This window comes from Xenia sp. Carnegie-2017, unplaced genomic scaffold, assembly GCF_021976095.1.
Source record: "Xenia sp. Carnegie-2017 unplaced genomic scaffold, XeniaSp_v1 HiC_scaffold_25, whole genome shotgun sequence".
In the NCBI taxonomy this organism is placed as follows: domain Eukaryota; kingdom Metazoa; phylum Cnidaria; class Anthozoa; order Malacalcyonacea; family Xeniidae; genus Xenia; species Xenia sp. Carnegie-2017.
This window is the reverse complement of record NW_025813488.1, coordinates 8,312,026-8,328,247: the sequence shown is the minus strand read 5'-3', so window position 1 is coordinate 8,328,247 and position 16,222 is coordinate 8,312,026. Positions and strand designations below refer to the sequence as shown.

At 37.8% G+C, this 16,222-nt stretch overlaps 3 protein-coding genes across 4 annotated transcripts; 1 reads left to right on the top strand and 2 right to left on the bottom strand.

The window, feature by feature from the left end:
* Positions 1-6,729: 6,729 nt before the first annotated feature.
* On the bottom strand, positions 6,730-9,056 carry LOC124452491 (calcium uniporter protein, mitochondrial-like). Of its 2 annotated transcripts, none has more exons than XM_047003049.1 (6): positions 8,779-9,056; positions 8,635-8,683; positions 8,261-8,536; positions 8,105-8,193; positions 7,768-8,040; positions 6,730-7,321 (listed from the first exon to the last, which is right to left on the bottom strand). In XM_047003049.1, exons 1-6 carry the CDS (start codon positions 8,857-8,859, stop codon positions 7,151-7,153), a joined length of 939 nt encoding a protein of 312 aa, XP_046859005.1. In that variant the 5' UTR covers positions 8,860-9,056; the 3' UTR covers positions 6,730-7,150. The 2 variants fall into 2 exon arrangements, with proteins under 2 accessions (XP_046859005.1, XP_046859004.1); XM_047003048.1 differs by having other exon boundaries at positions 8,635-8,686; positions 8,779-9,055.
* A 265-nt stretch (positions 9,057-9,321) lies between these two features.
* Positions 9,322-13,516, top strand: LOC124452489 (calcium uptake protein 1, mitochondrial-like). Its single transcript, XM_047003045.1, has 11 exons — positions 9,322-9,939; positions 10,026-10,191; positions 10,592-10,629; positions 11,129-11,252; positions 11,344-11,426; positions 11,509-11,706; positions 12,017-12,157; positions 12,591-12,699; positions 12,809-12,898; positions 13,026-13,096; positions 13,164-13,516. Exons 1-11 carry the CDS (start codon positions 9,550-9,552, stop codon positions 13,248-13,250), a joined length of 1,497 nt encoding a protein of 498 aa, XP_046859001.1. The 5' UTR covers positions 9,322-9,549; the 3' UTR covers positions 13,251-13,516.
* On the bottom strand, positions 13,491-16,045 carry LOC124452490 (pre-mRNA-splicing factor RBM22-like). Its single transcript, XM_047003046.1, has 9 exons — positions 15,965-16,045; positions 15,697-15,750; positions 15,517-15,546; positions 15,309-15,441; positions 15,123-15,223; positions 14,885-15,057; positions 14,480-14,680; positions 14,162-14,400; positions 13,491-14,089 (listed from the first exon to the last, which is right to left on the bottom strand). Exons 1-9 carry the CDS (start codon positions 16,016-16,018, stop codon positions 13,626-13,628), a joined length of 1,449 nt encoding a protein of 482 aa, XP_046859002.1. The 5' UTR covers positions 16,019-16,045; the 3' UTR covers positions 13,491-13,625.
* Between the last annotated feature and the right edge of the window lie 177 nt (positions 16,046-16,222).

Here is a 16,222-nt window from a genome sequence, read left to right as displayed (position 1 = left end):
GAATGGGTTTTTTTTTTGGATGACGAGGAAGGAGGAATTTTCGTAGTCAACCATCGTTTCTCCGGTTTTTCCGATTGAACATTTCATTATTCAATCGACGTTTCAATATATTATAAATTCTACCTTCACAGACCAGTTTGTTTTTTTGTATATCATCGACATGAGACATGTTAACCTGAACCAGATTCGTCAGTCCTACAAGGCTCATTCGTTAAGGTGTCCAATTTCTCGTCGGACTTTTTTTCTGATGAGAAATAGTTTTCGTAGTCGACCAGCGGATCAATCAAACATTCCAATGGCGGTGGACCGCTTTTCTTATTCATTCGACGTTTCAGTACACAAAAAGCAACAACAACAGCAAGAAATACGACACCAGCGATAGAAATCCACATGAATATGAAGTCACTAACTTCTTTATCATGTTTGTTTTTTTTTATACTAAAGATGCGAAGTTCTTTGCTGAATATGCTACATCCCACGTGATTACAAACCTGGGCATTTATGATGTAGTTCGATGTACTGTTTAATCCTTCAATCAACACGCTGTTCTTGCTGACATTCGGCACACTGATGGAGGTCCACGATGAATTAAGTTGAATTGTCGAGTATCTCACCTTCACCTCGGTCAATACTCCATTCCAGCTGTCATTGGTCGGTAACGCCCACGTGACTGTGATGTTACGAACGTTATTACCGTTACTTATGAGGCACGTGTTGTTGGTACACGTAAACGTCGGTGGCAGACTTGGTACCTCAGCCCAAAGTCTTGTTGTGCCACACAAAGGTAGCGAAAAGCCGCCACATTCGTATTCTTGTACTGACAAACAAAATGTACATTCATCGTACGGTCGGTAATTGTAGAGTTCTTTCTCCGAGAGGTAAAGTTTTCTAATACTGGTAACGTTGTCGAACGTTCCGCTTGTTTCCGAACACGTAAAGCTAATTCGAACCGCCGTTGGAACCCAACTTATAACATCTTCCCATTCTATGAGTATCACCTGATGGCTTGGCTTTTCTATGCGTATGGACGTTGGCGAATGAGGTGTATAAAGTAAAGTTGAATTAGATGGAGTCCCATGGCAGTCGGTCAGTTTCAAATCGAATTTCCATTTTGTACTATGAACTTCACATGAACCTATACGCGCTTTAATGACAAATGAAATTGGTAATCCATGAGAGCCGAGCGTATCTATACGCGACGAGCAAAGATTGCCATTACAATTGGCAATCAAAGTATCGCTCGTACCATCAAAGTTATAAAATACTTCGTGGAATTCCTTGGGATTATGTCTCAACCAGGAAAACGAAACGAACGGAAATGTTTCTATATCACACGTAAATCTTGGAGTTGCAACGAGTTTTCGTATCGATGCCGGAGATCGTTGAATCGTTATGGAAATATTTTCATTCTGTAATATGTGTTGTGATTGCTCTACTGCGCACACAAACATACCAAAACTTTTCGCAACGATTTCCGTTACAACACCAACTTCGTCACGGTATGTCAATGTCGAGTGGTTGACGAGTTGACCATCTTTTAACCAATACATGGTGATATTGTCTGATATATAACCATAGCCATTTGAAGACGTGTTCAAAATGCATTGAATTCGAACGCCAGGATTTACATCACTAACGCACTTAGTGGATATATTTGGCTTCATGTACAAACCGTGAGATAGCAATACTCGCATAGGGAATATCAGAAGAGCGATCAGTATTAGATTTGTCATGATGTGATTGAAACTAATCCGTGAAATTCGATACAAGGTAGCTGGAAGTTTATTGCTCTGTTCATCTCCTCCGCGTTCAGGCGATATATGAATATCTGAAATGTTTTCAGACAATCGGAGTATACCTCCCGCTTAACCTGCCACGCATGCATTCATATACAATTTTATCACTGTGCATTATTATATTATCTATTGACATGCAACTGTACGTAGTTTCCGCGAACCTTGAGATTGAGATCCAATCATCACCATCATTGACGAAGAATAAATCATATGAATAACGATCAATGGATGACTTGATGCTTCTGTGTTTACGAATATACAACTGCAGCCGTTTGTTTACAGTTTCTACAGTAACCGCTACCTTAGCTTTTTTTAATTATCTCGATCGCAAGCGAAAAACGCTTGAAGAATACAGCCCGATGAAAATTTCGATTATTGGACATTTTGAAGTTTCGAGCATCTTATACCGCGTTTAAGCTAGGAAGTGAACTTGCTCTGGATACTATAAACTTTGTATGTAAGCATAAGGAAGTTAAACGAGAAGTTTGGCTTGCATGTCCGCATTCGTCGCATCGTTATATTGTCCCCTACCTAATCGATGATTGCAGTTTGTCTTTAGGCAGCTTTTACTTCGTGATTCATTTAAAAACGAGGAGAATGATGCTGTCTAACTATAGTATGCTGTGATCGGGTCTGTGAAAAACTTTTTCAGTAACGATATACGTATTGTGTTTGTGTGAGTATAATAGTTAATTAAAATTCTTACTTGAAACATAAATAGTGTTCAAGAATAACAATCAATTTTGTTTCGGTTTTGTGTACTTATTTTTTTTAAAAGATAGTTTTGTATAAAGACGTTATCATAGGTCGTTGTATAATTTTCCAATTTGTTTGAAAGTGATTTTTTTCTCTCAATAATTGCACGTCAGAGGCGTCATTGTACAAATTTACAGTTCCAACAATTATAATACAATACGGCTAGTGTTGTATGTGATATATTACTACAAGTCGTGTCTTTGTTACAGCGCTGTCATAGCTGCTGTTTATTGAACAGTGTTATCTTCAAATACATGATCTCTGTGCAATGGGCGCGTAATGTATGTGTGGGGGTGGGGATGGGTGGCAGCCCCTAGGTATGGAGGAGGAAATTAATATGTCAGTAGTCTACACAAGGAAATAAAATGTAGCATACTTCGACGTTTATTATCTGATTTTACTTGACACGATTTTGTACCAGGAATGTTTCGCTAAGTTGCTTTTTTGACCACATGAATCATGTTGATTCGAGTGTTTCTTTATGTACCTATAATAAAACAATTAAGGGTGGGTTTTAAATCGTTACGAAGTGAATTTTTCCCGCGATCCTAAATAACGAGTTTTGCGTACGCCACATTTTAGGCCCAACCGAACCTCGCAAATGTGATATATTTGTCTAAACGAGGAAGTTCTCCTGCGATCATGACATATTTTTGAAGTTCGTGCACTTCACTGTCATAAACACGCAATATTTTTGTGATGAAAGTCCAATTGAGATTCGCCGAAGTGTGTAACCGCTAATTAGGCACCCTATATGGACATTGTTTCGAGAGAAACTTCGTCTTTCTTTACTTATTCAAAATAGGTGACCTTCTGAAAAAAAGACTTTTGTGAAAATAATTTAAATGCTGCGCAATTAAATACTTAAAACCGAAATAGCGTCAGTTTTCACTCGATCAGGCATCGATATATCTTTCCAAATTTACCCTTGAGCGATGTGGCATTCCCTGTCAAGTTTCAACCCGGCATTTTTAATGTTTTCGTCGGTCTTTTAATCAGTCAGTTTTAATCAGGTTGTCCAAATGGCGACTATATACTCGCCGATAGGAAGTTTTATTCGTCGGCATTGCTGAAATTCTACAGTTTTTTGAAATACGTGGCACAGTATAATTGCCAATTTTACCTGGCATTAAAAATTTTTCGTAATTGGCAGCCGAGAAACACACACCGAACAAAGGTATGGCGAGTTATGGAATGATTTAAAGAAAACGATGACCACCTTTTTTGCTGTAACATTTCTGATTTTTTCAATACGAATAACTTCATCCGAACATTTGCATATGAGGCCAAACAAATCAACTTTGTGCGTCGGCGATGAACGCCCGAATGTCAAACTGAATTGCATACTGAGTACCTACTCAAATGGCGATGGTTATACATCGGACAATATCACCATGTATTGGTTAAAAGATGATCAACGTGTCAACCACTCGACATTGACATACCGTGTTAACGTTGGTGTTGTAGCGGAAGTATTTGCGAAGAGTTTTGGTACATTTTCGTGCGCATTAGAGCAATCACAACACATATTACAGTATGAAAATATTTCCATAACGATTCAACGATCACCGGCGCATATACCAGAGCTCGTTGCAACACCACGATTTACGGGGGATACAGATAACCTTCACCACGTTTCGCTTTCCTGGTCAAGAGGCAATCCAAGCGAGATTCATGAAGTATTTTACCATTTCGACTGCCATTGGCCACCATGCGGGAGGGGTAGTTTCATTGCTAATTGTGATGGCAATCTTTGCTCGACACGTATTCGAACGGAAAATGTTCATGGAGTAACGTTTTCATTTTTCATCAAAGCTCGCATTGGTTTATGTGCAATTGATAGTGCCAAATGGAAGTTCAAGTTGACGCTCAGTCATTGTGGGAGGAGTCTGCCTCCTTCTACTTTACTGTACGCTCCCCACCCCCCTACGGCGATTCGCTTTCGTAAGCTGCCCTATAGAAAACTCGTCATAAAATGGAATGACACGTTGCTTTTGATACCTGCTTCGGTTCGAATTAGCTTTACGTGTTCGGAAACAAGCGGAACGTTCGATAACGTTACCAGTATTAGAAAACTTTACCTCTCGGAGAAAGAACTCTACAATTACCGACCCTACGATCAATGTACTTTCTGTTTGTCAGTACAAGAATACGAATGTGGCGGCTTTTCGATACCTTTGTGTGGCACAACAAGACTTTGGGCTGAGGTACCAAGTCTGCCACCGACGTTTACGTGTACCAATAAGACGTGCCTCATAAGTAACGGTAATAACGTTCGTAACGTCACAGTCACGTGGGCGTTACCGACCAATGACAGCTGGGGTGGAATATTGACCGAGGTGAAGGTGAGATACTCAGCTCTTCGATTTAATTCATCGTGGACCTCCATCAGTGTGCCGAATGTCAGCAAGAACAGCGTGTTGATTGTAGGATTAAACAGTACATTAAACTACATCATAAATGCCCAGGTTTGTAATCACGTGGGATGTAGCATATTCAGCAAAGAACTTCGCATCTTTAGTATAAAAAAAAACAAACATGATGAAGAAGATACAATCTTCATATTCGTGTGTATTTCTATCGCTGGTGTCGTATTTCTTGCTGTTGTTGTTGTTGCTTTTTGTGTATTGAAACGTCAAATGAATCATGAAAAGGTTGAATTGGAAAAGTTGAATGATTATGCGGTGGTTAACTACGAAAATTCCTTGTCATCAGAAAAGAAATTAATGAACACATACGACACCTTGCCACCTTAGACAATTTAAGGAATCTTGTAGGACTAACATACTTCCTTAATATGTGTTTGAGAACATGTACCAACTCTTTGCTTAGGATATTCGTGACGACCGTATATTTTTGAAGACTTAGGATGAAATGCCGATGACTACAAGAGGCATAAAGCGTTTGGTTGAGCAAAAGAATTTAAGAGAATAGTTTGTTGAGCTTTGGTTACCCTTAATGTCGTGCTGGCTGGTTGTGTTGCCTGTCCTTCTTGTACCCGTGGTTGCCCCTTTAGTAAGGGGAACAAAGCATTAAACCATTCTCCAAGATTCTTTTCTTCAACAAAATGCCTGAGGACTCTCGCAGTTTGCTTTATGTGTGCAACTTTTTTACACGTGCTCCATAAATCTCCACAACTGTATCTGCATCGGCGCGAGAGAGATAGACATTCAGAAAGCAATCTAATTGACTTACTGAAGTGTTGATGAAACGAAAATTTATTAAGCAATGCTAAGAAAATTAAACAACTTCTTTCGTTAAATTGCGTTAGTTTACTTTTTTCGAGGGATATTTTGTTTTGTTCACCATGTAACTTGATCTTTACTGTGACAACACGCGTAAATATAAAAGTTGTTATCGACAGTTGTTCGTGAAATAACCAGCTAGCTTCCTTACCGTCATGCGCATATTCATCAACACGTGAATTCATGAAATTGTAGTTCTTGTAGGCAAATGAAACGTTTTCGGCCATCCTGAAATGTGATGCACTCTGAAATGTTATAATGTTAGTGATGTAATTGTAAGGATACTTACATAGTATTTAAGGGAATAGTTCGAAGCCGAGAGTATGTCACATGTTCGTTGACGTAGATCGTCAATGTCAGTAGAGTCCTGAGAAGGGCTGTTGTTGATCTTGACTGACGTACACTTGACTCTAAAGATGACTACCGCTAAGGTTGTCGAAACGTCAGACAACATCAACATCAATTCTCAGGACTCTACTAACCTGGACGATCTACATCTACAAACATGTTTATTTCGTGTCCAATGTGAGTATCTCCAGAAAGAAGTGAACTAACACAATTCAATGGAACGTGTGATTGTTGTTTATCTTATATTTTCTTTTTGATGCATGAGAATGTGGGCAGCAAATTTTCCTGTCGCAAACACTTTAAGAACAAGAGCAGAAAATTGGATGGAATGAGTCGAGATTAGACATAACGTCCTAACAGTAACATGGCTCTACGATCCATTGCTGACGTGTTATTTGCCGCTAGCCATAGTTAGGTCAGAGACAAACATCTGCGACGGTGGGTGATGGCGGAGAATAAGATGTCGGTCCGCCCTTGATTTTAATGCAATTAGCTGAGGCGACGTATCAGGGGTTGATTGTTAACTTGAATGTGCTAGGAGAACTTCTGATGTGATCGGTGCATGTAGCTACAATGATTCCCGATGAAGGTGAAGATTTGTGTGTATTTCTATTGATTAACTAGTTTGCCAGTTTGACATCATTATGTACTAGCATTGAAATGTCGAAAGAACTAAAGATATTTACATCCTGTTTTGTTGACGTCCTTTGCCTAAACAGAGATCGTGTGCAAATTTTCGTCATATTTTTTAATGATTCATATTTTCGATTCCCTGATTCCGTATTTCAAATATTGTACCTACTGCATTTGGGGGCGCACATTTGTGGGGTGTCTGGGACCTCAGCTTTTGTGAAATGTGTATAAAAAGTGGTCAGACACTAACAGAGTACGAAGAAAATGGGCCGGCCAAAACTTCGGACTACTCAATAGAGAACAACAAATTTTAGTCCCAGGACATAGAAAACTCCCCATTTTGGGGGGAATGTGCGCCCCTGACTACATCGTTTATTCATTAGATGATTTGATCGGATTACTAAGCTCTTCTAACTGCGCTTCAAGTTTAGTGGTCATCTCACGAAGATGGTTGTATTTCTCCACATCGAAGCCACGTCGTTTTGCTTTCTTATGGAAGGAGATAAGGAATTGACGGTTGCGCGCTTCTGGGTACATGAACTCCTAAGAGTAGATATTAAATTCTCAATGAGTAAATAATTAAATTTGTAACAATTGACGTACATCATAGTTGGTTTCCAATGGGTAAAGTCAACCAACTTTGATGCATTTTTCATTTGTTGTGTTTCAGAAATTGATAGATCCAATGACAAGCCTGTGTACTTTTTTCAAAGCAGTTTTGGGTGGTTTAGTATTAAGGTGGCTTTTATGGGGTATACAAGGACAATCCTCTGTGTGATTGCCATGTATTAAAGATTGAAAATGCTATAATTGTGGCTATTTGTAATTGTTTGAGTGCAATTGTTGGGGGTTGAGGGGGGTGAGTGGCTCATATTGGGGTTACTTCTTATAGGAATGATGACAGTGTTAGTGCTGGTGATAGGCTTACATTCAGGCGGGGCTTTTAGTTCGAGGATTACTATTACTTTATATGTGAAAACATTAACAACCTGTCTGGTCAAAACGAAGTATGCATAAAATGCCATGCTCGTGCCATATGTTACAAAATATGTAACAGGTTCCATGATGTCCCATGAGTACTCCCACCAGGTGAGACGTGCAAGGAATCCAAACTGAACAGCCATGAATGCCAGACCACCCCAAACCAACATATTGGTTCGACTCTCTATGCCTTTCTCCAGCTCAATACGTTGCTGTTCCAAAGGTTCCAGTTCTGATTGAACTTTCTCTAATTCTTCAATCAGCTGTTCCTCCGTCTCCGTCTTCAATATAGACAAAATAAGTAGGAGCTGAACTATGCAAAGGAAAAAATGAAATTAAACAAACCTTTTTGTTTTGAACATCAAGGCCTATATACAACTTTTCCACAAGTTCTCTGACATCTTCTAATGACTCCTCTGCGATGGCAACACCCACTGCAAGATAAATAGGTTAGAATGGAAATATGAGGTGAAATATTTGAACACTTAAGCTTTTGTTTACCTTCACTTGAAGGTGTTATGGTGTGCATTTCATCATTAATCTTCAATTTGAAACCATTGCTCAACAAAGAACTCATTCGCGTGTTTTGAGAAATACGGATGCCTTCTAAGGAGTGGACAAGAGCCTCATTCACACCTTCATCTTCATCCTTGATGCTTTCAAGGAGATTCTTGACAGAATTTGTTTCATACAGGGTGAATTCACACGGCTGGTTCGTCGAAGGTAAAGGAATCGACACAACTGGCTGCCCTCGCTTCAATTCCACATCCAAATCAGCTGGTAAATGATAAATAATGTACTGCGATAAGGGTCTTTTTAACTCTCGATGTTATCGTGTAATGTGTATGTAAAATTTTAGCTTTAAAATTACTCACCAAGACGGCTTGTAGTAGTGGAAAAACACAAGCGTCCAGTTTGCCAGGCCTTCTAGAACATCGTTTAGGAAAGTTGACAATTAGCATGACTACAACGCTGGTTTCAAAGTCTAATGTTTGAATTTAAAAAAAAGGTAAACTCACAAATGCCCATGGTTTTACTTTTGTCGCTGGTTTATCAAAACGCAGTTTTCGTACAAGTTTTCCAGGGAGCATCTTTGCCATACGATTTTGAGGTCAACACCTAGCGAACAGCAATTACAATTATAAAGTGTCAATATTGTTGATTTGGCATACATTATGAATATGAGGGGAGGGGGGAGAAGAATATGCTTTTTCAGCGTCATAATTGTTCCTTAGATTGTCTAGTTAAACCTCACAAATTTTTAAGGACATGGGAATCTTTCCAAATTAACATATTTAAAAAAATAGAAGCTGTAAATAATAAAATAATCAAACAAGCGAGAAAAAGAAAAATAAGCAAGGCTCCCTACCCCTAGTGATAGTTTTAAATATACGAATAGCAAATCACACATTAACAAGAGCGAAGCTCGGAATGACCTCGTAATCAAACTGTGAGAATTGAAATATTATTTTATTGAAAAGAAGGCATTTATATAACCTTACGATACGGAAATAGTTTGTTTGTTTCGTGTATTAAGCATTCGACTTGGTTTTAGGCAGCTTATGATTTCATTTAGTTGATTCTTTTCTTGAATAAAATTTGCACGGGCTTGCTCGCAAAAACGCGATGTACCTCAGAGCGATGTGAACGTCACTTTCCGCGGCAATGATTTTAAGAAATTTAAATGCCCAAAATCACACAAAAACATTATGTAGTTAGCATTTTAATGCTAAATTTTCTGTAATTGTCAATTTTATCTGCTTGGTTTTATGCTGAATATATGACGTGCAATGTTTGGAATCATAAGCAGAAGATATAGATTTGTTGAAAGTTGTTTGAAGTCTTTTTCAAGCGTGAAAAATGTGCGGCTAATTTCTCTTTCGAATGCACTCTCAAATACGAGTTCTCAAGAAAGCAGTCATAACACGAACAGTCGAGACCCAGAGAAGGTAAAACGTGCCAAACTACTTGATGTTTTGATAATATCCTCTATCGGTATCATTGGCTTCGGATACTTGATGGTAAGACGGACTTTTGGCAATCAAGTCCATGCGAAAAGCGAGGAAGATGCGAACTTCGACGAAGTGTGCATCAATAATGAAAACAAGTTGGAAGTTGTTGAGGCAGGGGCGGTGTTTGATAACACAAGAAATAAAAGGAAAAGTTTTAAAGAAACCAGGGTATGTTTGATGTCTTGGACGCAGTGACATGCACATTCATATGTTGTATAAATGTGTAGATTGACTCAATCTCCAATATTTCCCAGATAATTGGCTATGAAGACAGGATTCGAGCATATAGCACTCCAGACAAGATATTCCGCTACTTTGCCACAATCCAAAGTGGTCATTTGGGCACAGAAAAGAGTGAAATCTACATGACCCCTCAGGATTTTGTGCGTGCTCTTACTCCAGGCATTTTACAACCACAAGGTAGAGCAATTCTCTGTAGTTGTGGTGCAAAAAGTTTTTGGGGTAGTGGGCTGATAAGGAAGTGAAGTAAGACAAAGTAAGGGTCTGGATTTTAGCACCAAATTGTAGGGGTGGTCTGGTAGTGTTGCAACTTTTAATTGAAAGGTAGTGTAAAAAGTTGAAAAATTGCACAGAAAAATTCAGTTCAAATGTACTTTTGATTTGTTTTGCTAAGATAGAGGGGGGTAAAATATTTTTAGAGCAGTGAACTATTTATTTTGGGGAAGGAGGCAAAATCTGATATTTGCGAGTAGCACCCCCCTTGCATCACCAGAAAATCTGTCTATGATATAATTTAAAGTTTTTTATCTATTTCTATTTTTTCTCTCATTTCTATTTTTTCATCTTAATTTTATTTTAGGACTTGGTCTTGATAGATTTAAACAGTTTGACAAAGAGGTATGTGCTGAAAGTGTTGTAAGTTGCTTGAATGGGTGAGTGTAGTATTGAAAAGTTTATTTGATTGAAGTACACAAACATATCACTCATGTGGATATTGCTATCTTAATGATGGCTTTGTATAAACAGCATGCAGCTGCTCCTTTGACAGTGAAAGAATGATAGAATTTTTGCCATGTTGGATGACATTTACATTGTTCATTAGGCAATTCCTCCATTAAAATCATCCGGTGTGATTGTCATTGTGGAACTTGTTTACTAAGAATAGGATATTGCTCATAGGGTGTTTTGTAGGATCCTATGAATTGCCTTAATTTAGGATCTGTCTTTATTAAGGATCTTAATTTGTCTTTATTTAGGATCTTACAGGATCGTTTAAGATCCTATAGGATCCTGGAAAGCAATTTTGCCAGGATATAAAACTATGCCTCGGTTATTGTCTTTGAAAGAATAGTGGTGTAAGAAGTTTGAAATTAATTTGTATACTGTATTATTTTAGAAAGATGCCTACAGAGGCTACACCTATAGAGATGGCACACCTGGGGATAGCGTGCTGCGACATTTTGGGCAAAATGGCTTGATAACATTCTCTGATTATTTGTTCCTTCTTACCGTCCTTGGAAGTAAGATTATTGTGAAGTACTTTTGTACATTTTGTCAGAATTTTATGTTATACTGACTTTACCCACTGACAATGTTTTTGCTTTATTATAGCTTCTCCTCGTCATGTATCCATTGCATTCAAGATGTTTGATTTGAACGGTGATGGTGAAGTTTCAGCAGATGAATTTGATAAGGTTTGTTACCTACTTATCTGTTAGAAATTTGGGTGAATTTAAACATGATTATAGAGGAAGCATCCTTTTTATTATCATTCAGATGCAATCTGTCCTCCTCTCTTTGACATCTGCGGGGATGAGACATCGTGACCGAAAAACAACAGGAAATGTAATGGGATCCAAGATAAACTCATCCCTGAAACAGTACTTTTTTGGTTCTCAGTGTACGGAGAAGCTAACTACTAGAAGTTTTATTGAATTTCAACAGCGGCTACAAAAAGAGGTGCTGTTTTTGGAGGTTAGCATTTAAGATTGAATTATCATCCACTTGAAATATTAAAAACATCAGCAGTGAAATGTAGAAAATATGGGTGGTATTGTTAATTTTAGTGACATATATGCAACCAGATTTTATTATTTCCACATTTCTCTATCATCTCTGTTGGGTATATTTCTGGAAAGACACATATCTTTAATTTCCATGGTTGATAGTTATGAATATGGAAGTGTTTATCGAATATTTGTTCACTAAATGTAGGTGTATCAAAATGTATCAAATTTGTTCACTAAACTTTTACTTGTAAATAATTCTTTGCATGACCGTTTAGTTTCAGTTTTACAAACCAGTGAATGGGAAGATAACTGAAGTTGAGTTTGCAAACATGTTGCTCACATATTCAAGTTTTACAACAAAGAAAAAGGAAACAACCTTAAAGAGAATCAAGAAGACCTTTGCCAGGAGTTCACAGGTAGTTTTTGTTGAAATTATGGCTGTTGTTGCCTCATGTGTTTACATATCCAATGAACTCCAAAAATTTATTCGCTCGTTCTTTTTAAAATTTTTACAATTTTTCATTGTTCACTTCACGTTTAACTAAATAGATAACTAAGATAAGATCATCACAGTTTAGGTATATGACTGAAGGTACACATTGCAAAATCATTTTCTCAACTTGATAAAACCCATTGGTGACAAAAAACATAGTTTGTATGTTGTTGCACATTACATCCCCTTAGTTGTAGTCTATTTAACTATGATTTACTTGATATTTGTTGTTGTGATTAACCCCCACCCTCTCCACACAAGATCATCTTTTTGTTGCCACATTTTAAAACGTGTCTTCCCAGCATCATTTAATGACGATTGAAATTCCAGGACATACTTTCTCATGATATATTCAGGGAGTCACTTTCAAAGATTATGAAGATTTCTTCCAGTTCCTGAGAAACATAGGGGATGTTGAAACAGCCTTAAGCTTCCACACTGCCTGTGGGTACCATCTAAATCCAGGTATTTTGACTCTTGTCTTTCTCATCCAACAGATATCAATTTCTCATTTCAAACAAGGTGCAACATTGTTTGTGCAGCTGAAAGCAACCTTGGGATTCATTGTTTCTAGAAATCTTCAAGCGCGTTGCCCATCTTGTTGCCGGTGTAAGATTGCGGGATCACATTATTGATGTTGTTTTTAAAATGTTTGATGAAAACGGTGAGGAAATAAATGATATCAGGGATGGATTAGGTAGAGGGGTGTGCACCCCTGGTCTTGTTTATAAGGTTTGCAGGTGAAGGTGCCAATTTACCAAGAAAGTACTTAACATTAAATTTTTTTGCAGATGATGGTGAATTGAGTTCCAAGGAATTCGTGAGTGTTATGAAGACAAACCTGATGCGCGGCTTGGATAAGGTAGTAGTTTGATAACAAACATTTTTATCAGTTGATCTTTATTGGTCATTCACCTTGTATCTTTTAGCCTAGGGACACGGGATTTGGTAAACTTGTGAGTGCTGTTGCCCAATGTGCTAAGCAAACTGCTAAAGACCAAATTTTTGGCAAGTGATCATCGCAAGTGGCAATATGCTATTGTTTCAAATGATGAAATTATATATCTTGTGAGGAAAAAACAAGATCACAAAGGTAGAATAGAGCAGCCAAACAATGCATGTTATGTTGCAATAGGAATATTGTTGATAAAAAATTAAGGTTTTAATTACTCTGAAATTATCTTTTTGTCATCAAGGCATGCAGAGATATTCAGATAGTCATGTAATTTTTGCCATATAATGAATTACAGTGAAGGTAGGAAAAAAAATTTTATTGAAAACATTGGCTTAGATTGTTTCCATCAAACTCCCTCCATAGTAAACCAGGTTAACCATGACATAGATTGAGATAGCAAGTATCTATGTAACAATATAATACATTGCTGCTGAGTTCAAGATGCTGGATTTGGTGGTGTAAGGTTCATGGCAGGATCTTTTCCTGCTGTACCCATCCTGTGTGGATCTTGTGATGGATAGTGAATTGATGGAGGTGGCCCTCTATTGGCCAGTGCTCGAGGTATGCTAGGTGGTGGCATATTAGGTGGCCTTATATTTGGAGGTGGCATATTTGGTGGAGGGGCTGGACCTCCCATCAAAGGAGGTGGGTGCATAAACCTCTGTGGTGGTGGAGGAAAGGGTCCATCAGTGCGATAAGGTAGTGGATGCTGTTGCCCTGGTGGTGGTGGTAATCTTGGTGGCATTAGGTGTGATCCACTTGGCAAAGGTGGTGGTGGTATTCCCATGAGATGCCGAGGTGCTGAAGAATTATTCATTGGGGGAAGTGGAATCCCAGAAGGTGGAAGATTAAAGAAGTTGTTTTCATCTGGTTGGGTGATTGCAGGAGGAGGAGGCAATGCTATAGTTGAAGGTATCTCTTGTCAAAAACAAATGCTAGAGATTCATTTTTTAAGTTGAATAGAATACTTACCCTCAGGTAACCCAGGTACAGGTGTTAACTTGGCCCCTCCTTCATTTCCAGGGGCCGCTTTTGCACCTTGTGACTTCCCCCACAGGATTTTTAACCTTCGTCCTTTTACAATAAGCTTGTTGAAAGACCTTTCAGCTGCAGTTTCAGCAGAGTAACGGTTTGTGAAGCATACAAAAGCACATTGTTGTTTTGGTACCATAGTAATTAAACGGATTTCACCAAACTGATAAAAATGGTCTCTAGAAAAAAGTATTAAAAGGTGACATGCAACTACAATATAAGCAAAAACTGTACAGGAAAGGAGAGCAATTGCCATACCTTAAATCTTGTTCTAATACCTTTCCATCTAATCCACCAACATATAGTGTGGTGATAGCTTTGTCAGGTGGTGCTTCTAGGCTTGGCAATTTTGATGCTCTGTCGAGAAGTTTGTTGGCTACTGGATCATTAACACCATAAAATCGATCTTTGATGTTTTGGTCTGCCAATGGGTCATTGGGATCTGTAGGCATTTCATGTCTGATTGTAACAGAAAATGTAAAAAAAGTTATAGGTCATAACTAATATAAATTATAAAAAAGAGTTGTGTCTTTAATGTGGTTACCATCTACAAAAGTGAATATATTAAAAACCAATTCATAAGTATTTTGATATTATACTCTTTACACTATGTATTGAATCAAATTGTTATAGTAAAATCCAGATTATCAAAAGACATATTACCGATAGGGGCATTCCTCGCCACGCTTACATTCTCCTTTCACCCAAAATGAGCAAATGTGTGGACGATTTCTTTTGTAATATGGTGCCGTTCGAGCCAACTTTAGCAGCAAATCACTTGGAGCATTTGCCTTCCCTAATGCTCCTCCAGGATTGGTAGAGTCTGTATTTGCCAGCTGATAACAAAATATATTGAGATAAGTAAAATCCTATATGGTATAATCTAATATGATAAACAAACCTCTCTTTCAGCATTCTGAGTGTAATATTCCTTATTCACATCAGATTTTGGCATTTCATCTTTGAGACCAAGAGCATGATCTCGAACTTGAACAGGTAAACCTAAATTACCAGAATCCAGTCATGGACTTGTTAGACTCTAACAGCTTATAAAGTTAGTAGGGATCCCTACATAATTTCATCTTACCATATTCAAGATCCAGCAAGCAAGTCTGGCAGATATTCTTCATCTTAGCACAAGTCTGACAGATCTCAGTCTTTTTGAATCTCATTCTTGCTCCAGGGCACCACCGGAAAATGGTGAATGGGCGTGCACAAATCTAAAAGTCCCAAAATGGGATTTCTTCAACATTTTGATACTTGATGTCTCAACTGGTATAGGACAAAAGCCCTACCTTACATTCTCTACCATACTTCTCCTTCATCTAAATGAATAAAATCAAAACTACAGGCTATAATGTTTTGCAAATTCCATTTCCTAATTCCTTTTTATTTCTTAGTTTAGTGATTCTATTCATAACTTTTAGGCATGACTTACAATGAGTCATTTCTTAAATAAATCACCACGGACTTACCATCCTTAAATATGGATTGTCGCCCAAACATGTCTGACATAAGATTGGAAATTCCTATAGAAACAGTTATAGTTTTATATAGTTTTACTGTTTAATGAGTACAATGTAAAAAATACACGATATGTATTTTTCATTAATGAAAATTGAAACCAGTCGTTTTCACTGAAAATACCCGGTAGATTTCCGTCAAAGTACGCACGTAAATAGAAAATTGTGAACAAATTCAACTGGAGAGTATTTTAACATTGATTTTAATTTAGAAACTCACCGCATCCTCCCAATTTTGTCGGTTGTAAGTATTCGCTGTTTTAGAGGTCGCCATCTTGGAAAGATTGTACCCACCAAAAAGCACTTGTTTCCAACATCTTCAATGACATGACGTCATTTACGTCACATAGTTAAAAACTTTGTGATTCGGGGTCGTTGATGTAGTCTTGAAATGTCGTTAATGTGGTCTTTATTTTGAAATGTCTATCATGTCGTCTTTCTGAAATGTTGTTTATTTCATCTTTGTTAAATTCAATAT